This window comes from Anser brachyrhynchus (assembly GCF_964034855.1).
Source record: "Anser brachyrhynchus genome assembly, chromosome: 1".
Classification (NCBI taxonomy): domain Eukaryota; kingdom Metazoa; phylum Chordata; class Aves; order Anseriformes; family Anatidae; genus Anser; species Anser brachyrhynchus.
In genome coordinates this window covers 89,051,451-89,066,153 of record NC_137694.1, presented here as the reverse complement: position 1 = coordinate 89,066,153, position 14,703 = coordinate 89,051,451, and the positions used below count along the sequence as shown (strand labels likewise).

Genomic DNA, 14,703 nt, shown 5'->3' with positions numbered 1-14,703 from the left:
AAGTGAAAGTTACCATGATGTTGCCTTCTGCAATTGCTGTTGTACTGCTGTGGTGTTCAGGCGCTTGTGTCTGAAGGCTCCTGCTGTGTTAATGGCTTACGGGATTTACAGGTCATGTGCTTTAGTCTAATTACTTTGAATACGCCATTATCTTAAAATACAAACTTTAAAATCTGTGGCAGGAACAGTTTTGTTTGTATAATACCTGAATAGTGGTTCAGACTTTGGATTGATATTTTATGTGCGACTGATAAAGCATCAATAGCTGATGCTCTCTTCTGTAGCAAAGTAGAGCAGAGGGGAGAATATATGGAAAGTAGGATTGATTATATTGAATGGAGGGAAGAAAGATTTGCGTAGCTTCTGTGTTGGGATTTAATATCCACATATATCGTCAAGTAAGCATAGTGTAAATGTTCTCCGGGGCTTTATTATGCAAGACACCACTTATGGTTAAAGGTACAGAAGGACCCTTTCATATTAAAACTTCCTGTTCTTTTGATTTAGCAGCAGTTAAGTAAGGAAAGAAAGATTAAAGAGCAAGAAAAGTCTAAATAGGTTTCTGTTTCTGGAAACAGAGACTGCAAAACAGCTTTTCATGCAGGATATGAATTATGCTTATAAGTAAGAGGCAGTGTCTTTGCAAGCATAATGCCTCAGAGCTGCTAGGAGAAGAATTCCATACGTAGAGATTTAGCCATGTTTGAAGTCTCAGTTCCTAATAGAAGAAAACATTCCTGAATACAGATATCTTAAAACAAAAAAAAAAGAGAGAAAAAGTAAATAGTTGGCAAGTTTTGAATGTAATATTTTCTTCTGTAGTTAGTATATTTAGTTGTTAATTTCATAGATATTGTAGTAATCAAGAAAAATGTTTATAGCCTGCAACAATTAGATCTGCAGAAAAAAACAATAAGGTTTTTATGCACTTCTTGCACTGAAATACTCTTTTAAGCCTGACAAATGTATGTGAACTATGTTAATCACAGAACAAGGGAGAAATACCCTCCCTCACTTAAAGTTAAATCAAAAACAGGTATTGAACAATGCTAATATACAAATCAAAGTGAAGGAAGAAACTATGACAGTATAACTCTGCAGTTGATTACAGTAAGTCATTCATGTATCATCAAATTTTGGAAATTAAATTTTCTTCTTTCTTCCTTGAAAGTACTTAGTTCATATGAGATAAAGTTAATTGCCCAAGAGATTCATCTCAGGTTTGCATGCTACTTGGTCAGTTTGTCTAGAACTAAAGATACCAGCCAACACTATGGTACTCTTGTAAGCTGTCTTCTATTTTATTTCCAGGGATGGGCCTGGGTAGATTTGACTTGTAAAGTGGTAATTCCCTAAATGCTACGGGGATGACTGCATCCCCTTTGAGAGATACAGCTGTAGATGATTAGCGCAGTGTGTGTGGGAGCAGGTGGGGTTTGTCACAGGTGGGATGACAAAAAGGCTAGAGTTTGACTCACCCCACATTTGAAAGTGTACTAAAACGTTAAACATGGTTTTTTAACTCTCTTACCTGTATGAAGACAATACAGGTTGTATGGATTTCTCAAGGACCCATGAGTGCTTTTCAATTTCTATCCTCACGTGAGCAATTCTATTTTCAACACGCAAATCTAACCTGTTAATATGAAGCAAGTGCATCCACTGTTTGATGGAAAAGGTGACAAAATATTGCTTGAAGATTAAAGATCACTGCCGCAGCATCACTAAGTGTTGCTTGCAATTTTTAAAGAAATTAATGTTCCCCCAACCATGAAAAGGGTGTTCATTAAAACACTTTTTTCATCATTAGCATGATCATAGATGAACCATTAACAAATTATCATATTTGTTTAATTACTTGAGAGAAATATATTTTCAGTTTGAAATAGGATTAGCAAACTAATGAAAGTAGTAGCTTTCTGCTTATATTGGATGGATAGGCATTACCCAATTTAATATCTTATCCGAAGATGATATTGACACAACTAAAACTTGTGCAGAACTTTTTATTCATGTTCTCCTTTCCCACCCTGCTGAGCAGGATAGATTTGATCTAACTTTATTCTGTTCTAATAAACTGGGTTGAAAGGATAGACATTACAGGGATTATACGGTAAGGATGGAATAGGCAGCAATGGCATCTAGCACCCTCTATGAAGGCTGAGGATGGAGAATACGGAGGGGGGGAGCTCCCCAGAAATTTTGGAGGAGGAGAAGTATTTCCAGACTGGGAGGCTGAAAATGGGTTTAACACAGTGTTTGTGAAGCCTACCAGTGAATTAGCAGCACCTTTTTGGGCAGATCATTGTTGGAAGACATAGCATGGTCTTGGGCAGCAGTTCTTGGATCTGTAAGAGAAGCTGACACCAGGGAAACTCAAGGGTATGAACTGGTGAGGAACAGAGCTTGCCTTGCCCCTGTGGTTTAAAGGAGGTGAGAACCTGTGTTAGTATGAATTACTTTCAGCGGGCTTTAAACAGCTGTTGTGGATTAGGTGCAGGGAAGTAGTGATATGTAGGACTTTGTGTGTTTACGGCTGCATTTGTATTTTGCTGTGATGTACTTGTATGCATTTGCAAGCTGAAAACAGTTCATCTCGTAAGTGCATATAGTTTTGTTCGTGAAGCTTCATTTTTGAGCAGATTGGAGTCTGAAGTACTTGTTGGTACACCTGAGTTGGTCTCAGGGTACAACCTGAAAGAATGAGAGTGTGAGTGCCAGTTTGTGGAATTTCTTCTGCTGGTTCAGCGCACGGCAGGACCAGAACATGTCCTTGCTGCAGATGGTTGGCACCTAACTCCAAGCAGTAAGAAGAGTCGAAACTTTTAGGAGCAATAAGAAAATCAACTGTCTGTCTGTTAACACACCAGTGTGTAATTTCCCTTATGTGATCTTTTAAGAAAGAGCTGCTGAAAGCAACCTGCTTTTCTTTCATTTTAAGTTCTGTTTTAGGCCTAATCTCATAATCTCCTTCTGGCAGGACATATATGTCAGTAAATAATACTGAATGTGCCCTAGTATTAACTAAGAAACTCTTCTGTTTGCTTGTGATACAAGGGTGTGAAAAATAGTTCTTTGCTTGTTCCTCTGTTGTATTGGTGGCTTTTTTTCCCTGCAAGTTGAAGCTGTCCTTCTGTGCTTTACTTCCCCAGCAGCAGCTTTGTGAATCTTCTAGCCAGTATAGCCCTTTTGGCTTTTTAGTGCATAGAGAGAAAAAGAGAGCACAGGGCTTTGATTTTAAAATGAATTTTAAACTGCAGATCTCCTTAAAGAGTACAGGGCATAGAAGCAAATAAAAACTAAGGATTTGGGGAATGCAGGAAAATGAAAATTAACGTCTTCTTTATCTACTTCTCATATTTATTTTAGGTTTGTCAAAATGAAGAAAAGAACCATTCCACAGAAGAACTTAACAAGTCTGAAATCCAAGAGGAGTTGAAAAAGGCTAATAGCCTTCCTAGTTTGACTCCTGGAATAAAAACAGCAGATAAAGACAAGCAACCCCGAGAAGGTTTTTTTCAGTTTCTTGGAAACTTATTTAATCTCACAACAAAATCTTCTTTGGTAGAATCTAAACAGTCAACTTTCCAAGATGAACCCAACAGATGTGAAAAGGATTTGCAGAACACAAATACTCCTATGGAGGACATGCATCCACAGCATCAAAAAAATGAAAAGCCTGTCTGTTCTACAGCTAGAATGAAAGAGGACTCTGTAAATAAAGATGACGTGATCCCAAATAACATTGGGAAAGATAGCTCAAAGGATCTGGAAAAAGGTCAAAAACAATCTGCAGTTGTGCAAAAGTAAGTTTTATAATTTAATATTAATTTATTAAAAAGTGTGTGTGTGCAGAGAACTAAAGTGACTGAAGTTTTGTTGAATGGAGAACCAGTGACTGTCATTTCTAAGAATGAATGGAGTGTCTCTGACTCAACTTTGTGCAAAACTCTAATAGTAACAACCTTAAATAAATAGGGAGACGTCAAATGCTACAAAATACAACTTAAAAAATGTTTTTCTAGAAATCTTCTGACCATGGATGATAAGTCCACTGTAGATCCTTCTAAGCATGAAGGGAGAAAAGATGTGGCATTTAGGAATACATTCAGTATTGTAGACCTATTTAAAAGAATAAAAAGAAGAAAGAAAATACAAGCTTGTTTACATCTGTATTGTGGGCTAAATAAAGGTTAAAAGGTTTCTCATTTTTATATTTAACTAGTTCTGTGTTTTTACTTCTGCAATTAAGGTTTCTGCATTTTTTAAATTATCTTTCCTGGTTTATTTGACTTGGCATTTTTTTTCTTATTTATGTTGCTTCCCTTTGTTCTTAGGGTTTTTTGTGTAATGAAAAGAAGGTTATGTAAAATACTCAATTAGCCTAAGTATAGAACATCCTTAACAGTCCTGTAATATTTCCAAAAACAATTTCCAAAAAAAATTGGTGCCACAGGCACTGATGTGTGTTTGTGAGTAGAAAAGCTAAAATGTTGGCTGTGGTCCACACTGTATATTACAAAACTTTCTGACTCTAGTATAAACATAGATAATAGAATTCCAAAAGTATTTGTAGCAGTTAGGTTGAATATTTGACTATATGTGGGCTAGTACAGCTTCCGTTTGGGTTACATGTGTGTGTGCATGTGATACTTGCCCAATTTCTGATTGGTGCCTAGAACATGAACTTGCCCAAAGATGGTGAGTCTGTAATTAATTTTTACTTGGGTTTTCAGTACTGCTCAGGATACATATTTAAAATTTTAAACCAAAAGTAATGATTTGGGGTATTACCGCTACTGCGGTACTCCTATGGTTGGTGAAGGGTAAGTCATAGATTTCAGAACTGGCAGATGAACTGAGCATAGAATAAAGTACTGTTCATAATTTGTAATAATAGTGGTTGTGTTCTCTTGAGAACTCTTTGGTTTTGATCTGATTGATTAGATGATCTTTAAGATCTCTTCCAACCTAATCTGTTTTATGATCCTATGATTGTGACAATCAACCAGTTTTTATGATGGATACTTAATGTACTAGCATATGTTGTACTGACACTTTTTCCAAAATGCAAGTTGCAGCCCATGACCACTTCACTGGTCTGTGTATAAGAGTTTCCCCTCCCTTTATTTGTTATCTGGAGAGGCCCAGGTGCATTATGCTATTCAGTCTAGTTTCTGAACAAACTGCTTTTCTTAAAAGGTGTTCAACAGGCTGGCTTGCTTCATCAGTCTCACTGCTGTTCACTGTTTTTGTAGTGAATTCTGGAAACCGAAGGCGAAGTTGCACGCTATAATGCCAGGGGCTGTGCAGATGCACTGTCAAAAAAAGGCAATAGACATTAACAGCTCTTTCTCACTTTTTACTTCATTCTACATAGTTTCTTCCATATCATATTGCAACATACTTTCTGCTGTATTTTCTTCAGTGTTTGCTCTTTTTCTCATTCTCTCCACACACAGCTATTGATTGTATTATTCACCTTATGGGGGCAATCTGTACTCTGTACCATTTTTACCTCATACATCTTGACAACAAAGTCAAATCTGCTTTTCTGCTGTTCTCTTGTAATTTACCTTCAGACTCTTCTGTGTATTCGGATGACTATGAGTACTGGAGATTCAGCTGAAGGCCTAAAATGTGGTAAACTCAACATGGCAATGAGAGCCATCAAAGAAGGAGTAGATGAGAGGCAGTCATGGGCACCTCCGAAGAAGTCAGTCTTTTTCTTTTCTCCCAGCCCTGTGGATGATGCCATAAAGAGCTGGTGCATTTCTCTCCTTCCAGGTGGAGACCTCTTGCTTCTGCTGCCTTTTCAAAGTGTTTCAAAGTGTGAAGGAGATTGTTTGACTTTCCTTTTTTTTTTTTTTTTCGATGCTTACAGGTCTGTGACTAGAAGCAGGGGAAGTGACAATGTGTTGAGATTTGGTTTTGCTTTCTGTTCTTTTTATACTGCTGCATTTGAGTAGATGTTCAGCACTAAGTAAAGAGGTGCTGGGCAGTCTGTATGCACAATTGAAAGGGTCAGATGGTCTCAGTCTTCAGAACGATGAGGATTTATACATATGGCATTAATAAAACTTGAAGAGTTCAGATGGTATGGGTACTAGCTCACTGAAGTGACCTTGCTTTGTGCAATTATTTTTTGAGTTATGCTGATTTTATTGAAATCAGAGTTGCAGTTGGCATTTTCAATCAAACATATCTTACTTTGGCCTATAGTGTTAGATAAGCTAGGCAAATCAGTGTAGGTTTTTCTCTGTGTAGTTTATGTGTCTCATAGTCAGGCAAGAATATAAAAATGTCTGTTATTGGTTTGAAGGTAGGAGTGAGTTGGTGTATGTAGAAAACAAAGTTTTTCCCAGAAACTGACTGTTAAATGTAGCCATTATAAAATTGGAAAAGCATTAAAACAGTCATTTTCCTTTTAAACTTGTTCTCAAAAGTACAGTGTACATTCTGCCCTTTTCGGCTCAGTATACTAAAGAGTTAGACGATCTCTGTGCAACTTCTGTGTATGTTTTTCTCTGCCTGACTACACAATGTGAACTGTGTTTTTGAAGCAATTACTGCAAAGAAATTGAAACAACAATATGGAAGCAGAGGTTTGCACTGTTTACCTTTTAGAAAAGTTTGAATCAATAATACCTCTATTTTACGTTATGGAGGTGATTACGTCATTTTTGTTTTCTTATAGTTCATAGAAATTTAAAGGATGTGGAGCAGGGTTTTCTTCTCTTTAGTACTAGCTTCTTTACTAAATGTAAACTAACTAATCTTCATTTAGCATAGTTAAACTGTAAAAGCACTCCTGATTGCCTAGAGGTGGCCTGATAGTTTTGTAGAAAGTACTAAGAAGTAGCTAGATGTGGGTGCTAAAAGCATATGAACAGAGATGGGGGGGAAAATGTAGCACAAAGGAACAGGATGGTGTGTGGATACCATAAAGGAAAGTGGTGGTGTGAACATGGTCTTATGCTAATCTCTTGAGGATCAGGTCCCAAAAGGCAGATGAGATATGTTAATGAGCCATACATATTCAAAGGCATGAATGATTCCATTGATTGTTACGTTAAAATGTGGTTTTAACATTTATTGTAGTGAGAAGTTGAAATGCAGGGCTTTACAAATATTTCAGACCACTGCAAGCATGTATTATTGATCTCATAACTGTTTCCTTTGTCATAAGGAACATTCTAAATGAATTTGTTAATTCCAAACTACTGTTAAATATTAAGTTAGAGGTTATCTCTGGTTAGAGAGGAGGCTACAAACGATAAGTAAAAGAGGAACAGTTGTTAGATTGCATAATCCCCATGAGAGTTGTCTGGTTTTGGTGTGTTTGGTTGTTTTTTTTTAAAAAACTTTCGGAGCTTAATGCATACCAAGTAGTCTCAGAGCATCTACCCAGACAACTTTATTAACCTCATGTCCTTAAAGCATTATTTTGCAAAATACCAGGAAATCAGACTGCTCTGACCTGTAGACGGAGGTTATTTCTGCCCTCAGTGGGAGGCCTGGCCTTGGGTAGAGACTCAAGTTTCCAGGCCTGGATCCAAGCAGAGTGAAATTTGTGAACTCAGTCTGTGGAGTGCGTGTTTGTGAGGGACGAAACGTGTAGGCCGTGTTATTTCTCCATCACCCTGCCTGTCTGGCTCAGTGGTAATTGTACCTTCAGGGCTTCTGGTCCTTTAATCCAGGCAGCAGCATGTGGTAAAGGAGAAGCATAGAGCAGAAAACCATGATAAATTGGACAAAGTCTCTAGGCAACAATTATTGTGGACAGTAATGTAATAATTGCAGCACTGAAGATAGGTGAAGGGAGTTGAGTTCTCTAAGTCTCCAGTTATTTCATCCATTAGTTTTCCAGTTGTGTGGGATGGTGTAAGGTTTCCTTGCCATTGAGAACTGAAGCAAGCAATTGGGCTTGCCCTGTTCTGTAGAAGGTTCATGATGAAGGGGTGAGGTCAGTAAAATACAATGTTAAAATAGCGCTCATTTGGCTGTCAGTAGGAAAAAGAAAGACAAGGTATGGGCTACTACATGTGGAAAAATCTTTAGTGTCTGCAGTGGTTGAGGGCTAAGTATAAAAGTGGAAAGTTCATGTTTAGTTTTAGTCTTTGCACTCCTTCTTAATGAAGTTGAAAAACAACCTTTAATTAACAAAATAAGCCCTAAAAGTAAAACCAATGAAATAGTGGGGATGCACTTAATTTCTCACCACTGAAAGTCTCTATGAGAGAGTCTAAGATTTCATGATGTAGATAACGCAAAACATGGGCTTGCTCCCATCTTTCTTGCCTTTAATTAACAAGCAGCAATTTGTTTCAAAATTGAGGCTATTTCCCAAAGACCCCTGAAAATGGACTTCCTGCAGTAGGTACGTACCATGTTCTCAAGAATAGCAGTCAAGGTAATAGGCAGTACACTCTACAAGTGACTGAGAACATAACTCGTAACTCTAACAACTTATTTCTCTTTTTCCCAGGGGAAAAATAATAACTATAAATAAATTAAATTAAAAAAAAATCTGATGGCCTAGATCTTCTCTGCTGACTGCTTGCCATTTGCCTATCTTCTCATACTTTTTTTTTTATAGCATTGATGAACAATAAGTCGATGTTGTGTATAGTGAAATGCTTAACGATGTTTAACAATGCTTAACTTGTGAAATCGCATGGCTTGTTCTGGAGTTCAGTAAGAAGTCTTGTTGCATTGCTGAACATGATCGATGAGCTGAAAAGTTGTTGAAAACTCTAAATGTTTTGACTGTAAAATCCTGACCATTGGTTAAAATGCTAATACCCAAATTTAACAAAGTATTAAAGATTCTGACTTCTCCCTTCTGTTACGACCCCTGTGGGCTTGGAAGTGAGAAAGAATTTCCAACCCACAACTGCAAGGATTTCCTAACTGTAAGTAGAAGATGAGAGGGGATGATTTCAAAAGCAGTGTTCAAAACAGTTTGCTTTTACACTTTGCACCCTACCAGGAGCCAAGTCCTCGTAATAGTTTAGCTAGAGCATTGCAAGCTATTTCATTCAGAAGGGGGGGTAGCCATGAGGAGAGACAAATTTGAGACAAGGTACAGATCTACTAGGTAATACGTTATTAAGTTTTGTGAGGGTTGGAGGTTTTTGGATTTTAAAGTCTAGAAAAACAGTTGATACACATCTAATTGCATAGTGTTTCCATCTTAGTACTGTCAAAAAGGCTATCCTTTTATTTTGCTCTGTTAGAAATGTAGATGATAAAATCCTTCTGATAAATGGTTAACGTCTCTTTCAGAGCTTGTCATTCACCTTTGTATTACTGGTCAGATGCAGTCTTGTGATGACCTGAAAAAACAACCATTAATTTGCCTGATTGATTGTGTATTGTGGTTTTGGTTCAGTAAGTAGTAGCAGCATTCATCTTTCTCAATAGATGCGTTTGGCACAGAATCAAGAGTAAATGAACAGAAATGAAATCACTTAATTCCAAGCGATGATCTCACCAGGTAACTCCTGAGGAATAATGTAGAAGAGTGGGGAAGCTAGTGAGGCATTTGCTGAAATCAAATCCATCTTGTGAACAGAGCCGTGTCCTTCTCTGTAATTGCCTAACCAGGACCTATTTTACACACAAGACCTGAACATTTTAAACCACGAATGTGCACACAGTATGACAGTTTCCATGCATCTTTGAAAGCATTTGTTGGAAGATCACAGTAAAAGGAAGAAAAGAGTGCTGTCCTAATTATTTTATTATAACGTACCTGCATAAAGGTTCCCATTGTATCGACAAATACTTCGCTGATGCAATTTGCTTCACAGAGACTTGGGGTAGCACAAGGAGGAGTGAGGGGCAGAGGTAGCGGTGGGGAAATGGGGAGGGAAGGAGGAGAGGGACATGGGAATTGCTCTTCCCATGGCTTTCTGGCTTCTGCCTTCAGAAACCAAAGGTGAAAGTGCAGTGTTGTTCGGTTGCTGGTGCTCAGATGGGCAGAGAGTCGCTGCTAGAGCAACCTGCTGCCCCTCAAGAGGGGAATAAACAGTGTGGGAGAGCTCTGCCCTTCTAGGACAGCCAAATGGGGCCTAAAATGGATTTAGAAGACTCCCGGGGAAGGATTAGGCTGGTGACATCCTACCACTAATTCTCGTGGTGGTCAATTGTGGAGGGAGACCTCTAGCAGTGGCCGGAGGGGTATACCCAAGCTCCTGTGGAAGGACTTAGCATTCAGTAAAGTAACAGAGGGCTTCGTTTTTCTTAAATCTTTTCTTCCAGAAGCACTTCTGTGCACACCATAGTTGACCAAGCTATCCACAGACTCTTGAATTTCAATGGGAGCCAAAGCCTCTGTGGGTGAACTGTGGGTGAGCTTGTGAAGACGAGGGCTGTGCTGGGGTTTAGCAACCCATTGCAGGAGCTGGCTGGGTTGGTGCCGGGACTCTGCGGTGGAGGAAATGCGGGCCCAGGCCTCACTGCCGGGAGCTTCCCTGCCCACAGCTGGGATGTGGGCCAGAGGAAAGGTGGCTGCTGGCACCGAAACACAGACCTGTGCCTTTCTGAAGGATGAAAGCTTCTAGTTTAAGAGTAATTCATAACAGATGCACGATGCAAAATTCAGCTAAATTAATTAAGCTGAAAATTAACTCTACGTTGTTTTTTTTCCACTGATTCTTTTTTTTTTTTTTGGGGGGGGGGGGGGGTTGGTTAATGAGCTTTGCAATGTAGTAATTTAATAGAGTCTGTTTCTTAGAAATTTTGCCGTGAAGTTTGGGAGTTCTTTGTACCTGCAGTGTAATTGTTCAGGCTTTGGCCTTTATTTGCCATTAAGGGCTTATTCCTCACACCTTCATCTTTACTGTTGTTGGGGTAGCAAGTAGCATCGGAGGGGTGATACTGCTAGGTTCCTGCTTTAAGCAGGCAGATGGGCTGCTAGGATGCAAAGTTATCTTTGGTCATCTATTCACAGTGAGCCTGTGTGATGTTCAGAGACAGTTTCTAGTGTAATGTCCTGCTGATGTATCAGCTTGACTCCTGCTCACATCGGTGTATGTGAAAGGGACGAATAATCTCTCTGTGTCGGGCACCTTGAAGTCAAACAGGTCCAAAGCTGCACTCTTGAGAGTTGAGGGATGTCCTACCTTTAATTCCTCATCAAGTGTGAGGAGAGGCTAGAAGGACTGGCTTCCTTTAGCCCAAGGAAGAAAAGGCCAAGGGGACACCTTGCTGTCCTCAGCTGTCTCATAGGGAGCCTCAGAGGAGATGAAGGCAGACTCCTCTCAGAGATGTGCACCCTTGGGAGGAGAGGCAACAGGAACTTGAAATATTCTGATACTGGTACTGGGAAACACATAGTTACTGTGAGGGGAGTCACATACCATGGGGTATGTGCACAGGCTTCCTATCCCCAAGACATCCTCAGAGGCGGCACAACAAGGCCCCAGGCACCCTGATCTCATTGCTCTGAGTGGGCGTTAAGGTAGATGGTCTCCTATGGCCCTTCCCAGCCTCTCCTGTGGATCTGTGCCTGGAGACGTGCTCATCCCTGCTCCCTAGAAAAGGAAGGTCTTGAGCACCTGAGTATCTGAGTGCCTGGCAGAGGGGGAGCTGGTTGAACGATGTGAGTTGTGGGGGGCAAGGGTGGCACACAGGCATATATGCATGCATACGTCCCACAGCTATGGGGCAGAAGAGGCTGCCACTGATGGGTACTGGGGAAAGAGGGTAGTGAGGTTCTGGGAGTGATCCCAGACCCTTTGTGCTGTTCTGGATCTTGCAGCTGCTGGTGTTGGGTAAGCCTAGGGCTGTCCTTTCTTCCTGCAGACTGTGGAGTACAGCTTCTTGCCCAGATGGGGAAGGTAAGCAAGAAACAGTACCATGAGAAGCCGGGGAAAGGAAAAACATTCCTTCCAAGGTCACGGAGACAACATTTGTTTTTATTTAAATTGTCTTTGACTCTTAATTGTCCTTATAGAACATCAGCTTTGTAATCTCCTGCAAAATCAACTGCGTGCAAATCACGGTGTTCAAACCAAACTTTTGACCTTTAAGAGTATACAAATGTGAAGTCCCAGGACACTAGGTGTTTCAAACTTCAGATTTAAATCATGAAGCTATCCCCTCTGGCTAAAAAATCATTTTCTTTGATCTAAGTTGTGTATGGCAACTTTTCAGTTAGCCCACAGTGGCTTTTTTTCAGTAAGACTTTTATTTTTTCCATTTATAAAGATCTGACATGACTGTAGAAATAGCTAGCTGAATAAGTTGGAGTCAACCAGAAGGTCAGAGGACCTTAACATGATTTTTAAAAAGCAGTCAGTTAAGCAAGAAGTAGAAAAAAATAAATGGAAAATTTTTAAATAAACAATAGCATAATTATAAAATAATTAGGGAGGGGTAGACAGGAACCACGGGAGACATACTGATTTAGAGCAGTGGATTTCAGCCTGTACCCTGCAGACCTTTCTGGTGTAGGAGCTACTTCTGAGGGGTCCATGAAAGGAAATGAGGAAAAACATGCACTTGTAAGCTTGAAAAAATGGGAGACGTCTGGACTGGAGAGAGTGTATCTGGAGGAGAGAGGTATGAGGGGGAAAAAATGGCTGTTGCATGCCTTGGGAAAGCCAAGTGTTGTGTGCTGCCGAAACAGGCCAGCCAGCAATATCACAGAATCACAGAATTGTAGGGGTTGGAAGGGACCTTGAAAGATCATCAAGTCCAACCCCCCTGCCAAAGTAGGTTCCCTAGAGCAGGTTGCCCAGGTAGGCATCCAGATGGGCCTTGAATATCTCCAGAGGAGACTCCACAACCTCCCTGGGCAGCCTGTTCCAGTGCTCCGTCACCCTCACTGTGAAGAAGTTCTTTCGTATATTGGTGCAGAACTTCCTGTGCCCCCTTCAATATGCTCATTCTTCAGCACTGGTGAGCCCAAAACTCAGCCATGGTGCTGGCTGCAAGGGCTTTGTAGCGTGGATGTCAGGCTGTGCAAATGAAGCTATGCTGCCTGGGGATCTGAGGTGGTGTATCCATGTAGTGCGATGTCTTACTGAGAGATCTTCCTGGCTCTATTTGAAAATAATCTAAGGGTGTCTGCTTTTTGCTTTGTTGCATGGTACAAATATGAGGGGTCACCAATTTAATGACATACACTTGAAAAAGATGCAACCAATGTAATCTATATGGACGCACTGAGATGAGGCATTCAGGGTAGTGAAATTCCTCCTGCTTCAGGGTTTCAAAACCAACAAGCTTGTTTTATAGCGAATGACGCTTTAAGGCAAGTTGCACAAGATGTCTGTTATATGAGATGTGCCAGAAAATGTACCCCTCCCCTCCTTGAGTTAGCCCCTCTTGAACTTAGTATTTCTCTTCCATAATAGAAGAAATCTCTACAAGCAGCTGCTTTTGACAAATGTAACGTAACTCATGGTGACATCTTCTCTTGTTGCTGTCAGAGAGTCTTCTGTGAAACAGAGTTTTGGCTTTATAGGGAATTGAATAGCTTCCTATTAAGAAGGGAAAGAAGGAATCTCACAGTATGTGACGGGTGACAGAACTACAGGGTGACAGAACTACAGGCTAGGTTTTGTGTGTAATCAGGCTTTCATATGTGCCCTCATCTGAATTGGAAAAAACAATTTGCAAAGAGTTTCTAAGGTAAGTTCTGAAATGATGTATTCTTTTGATGATCAGAAATGAATTGTTACTTTAAATGTCTGTGGAACAAGTCCCTAGTGGCATTTTAAAGCAATTTTGCATGACAGAGCCTGCTTCTTAATGTGTTTCATAAGACTTAAAGCAAGATTTAGAGCAAGCCAACTGAGTTGCAACTGCCACATAGGAGCATAGGTTTTCATTTTTTAAACATCTTGTTGCATGCGAGCATTCAGATTGCAAACGCTCCTGTGTGCTCTAAAAATAAACGCAGTAGGAATAAAAGTCCGTTGACAAAATTGTTACAATATGCTGAGCAGCAAACTCTCGCTGAAAGGTCAGGGATCCCTAAGTTGCCATGTCTGCAAAGGAGAGGTTGGTTCCTTTTTAAAACAACATCCAGTGCAGAAACTCTTGGAAGGGGCAGGTCTGCAGGAAAACAGAGCTGTACGGCAGGAGACGCTGGCAGAGGCTGACCACGGGACGAGGCTGTGCAAGATGAAGCGGTGCTGTAGCCACTGCTGGTCATGAGTGGGTTTGTACACGGAGCTCTGTAGGGCACATTGCTCTGAGTCTTCCTCAGACTTCAACTACAATTCAGTCAATCAGAGCATAAAATTCCCTCAGAAGACAAATAGAAAGCAAAAAGAATTAGGAGAAATGATAAAAGGCATGTGATAGGCAAGAAGGAAGTTCTGTGTACACTTGTTTTGCCTGACCACATGGAATAGATGATAGAACCCCTAACTGGGATCCGTAGCTCAAGTCAATATAAAATATAGTGCCCTTTCATGCTGGGTTCTCCTTTTCATCCCTCTGTAGGCAGTCTTGTCTAAAATTAACCTATTCATCTCATTTCTGGATGGTTTCAATTTAAGAATTGTTGAGTTCATGGGTGAAATTGAAGGCAAAGTTGGGTGTGAGAGACAAACAAAGGTATTTTCCAGGTTTGTGTCAGAGCACTATGTTTATAGATAAATTCTGAATTCTTCACACTGCATATCAGACAAAATACCAACTGCAGAATGAAAGACACTCAGTAAAAATTCATTGTCATTGAGC

General features: G+C 40.1%; 1 protein-coding gene across 5 annotated transcripts in view; it reads left to right on the top strand.

Moving 5' to 3' along the window:
• Positions 1-14,703, top strand: part of CRYBG3 (crystallin beta-gamma domain containing 3) — a 103,530-nt gene that overhangs the window by 32,018 nt on the left and 56,809 nt on the right. For all 5 annotated transcript variants that reach the window (XM_080597173.1, XM_080597174.1, XM_080597177.1 and 2 more), the window contains one exon: positions 3,370-3,806. In XM_080597173.1, the coding sequence (XP_080453299.1) occupies positions 3,370-3,806 (437 nt within the window). The remainder of the gene's footprint in view (positions 1-3,369; positions 3,807-14,703) is intronic.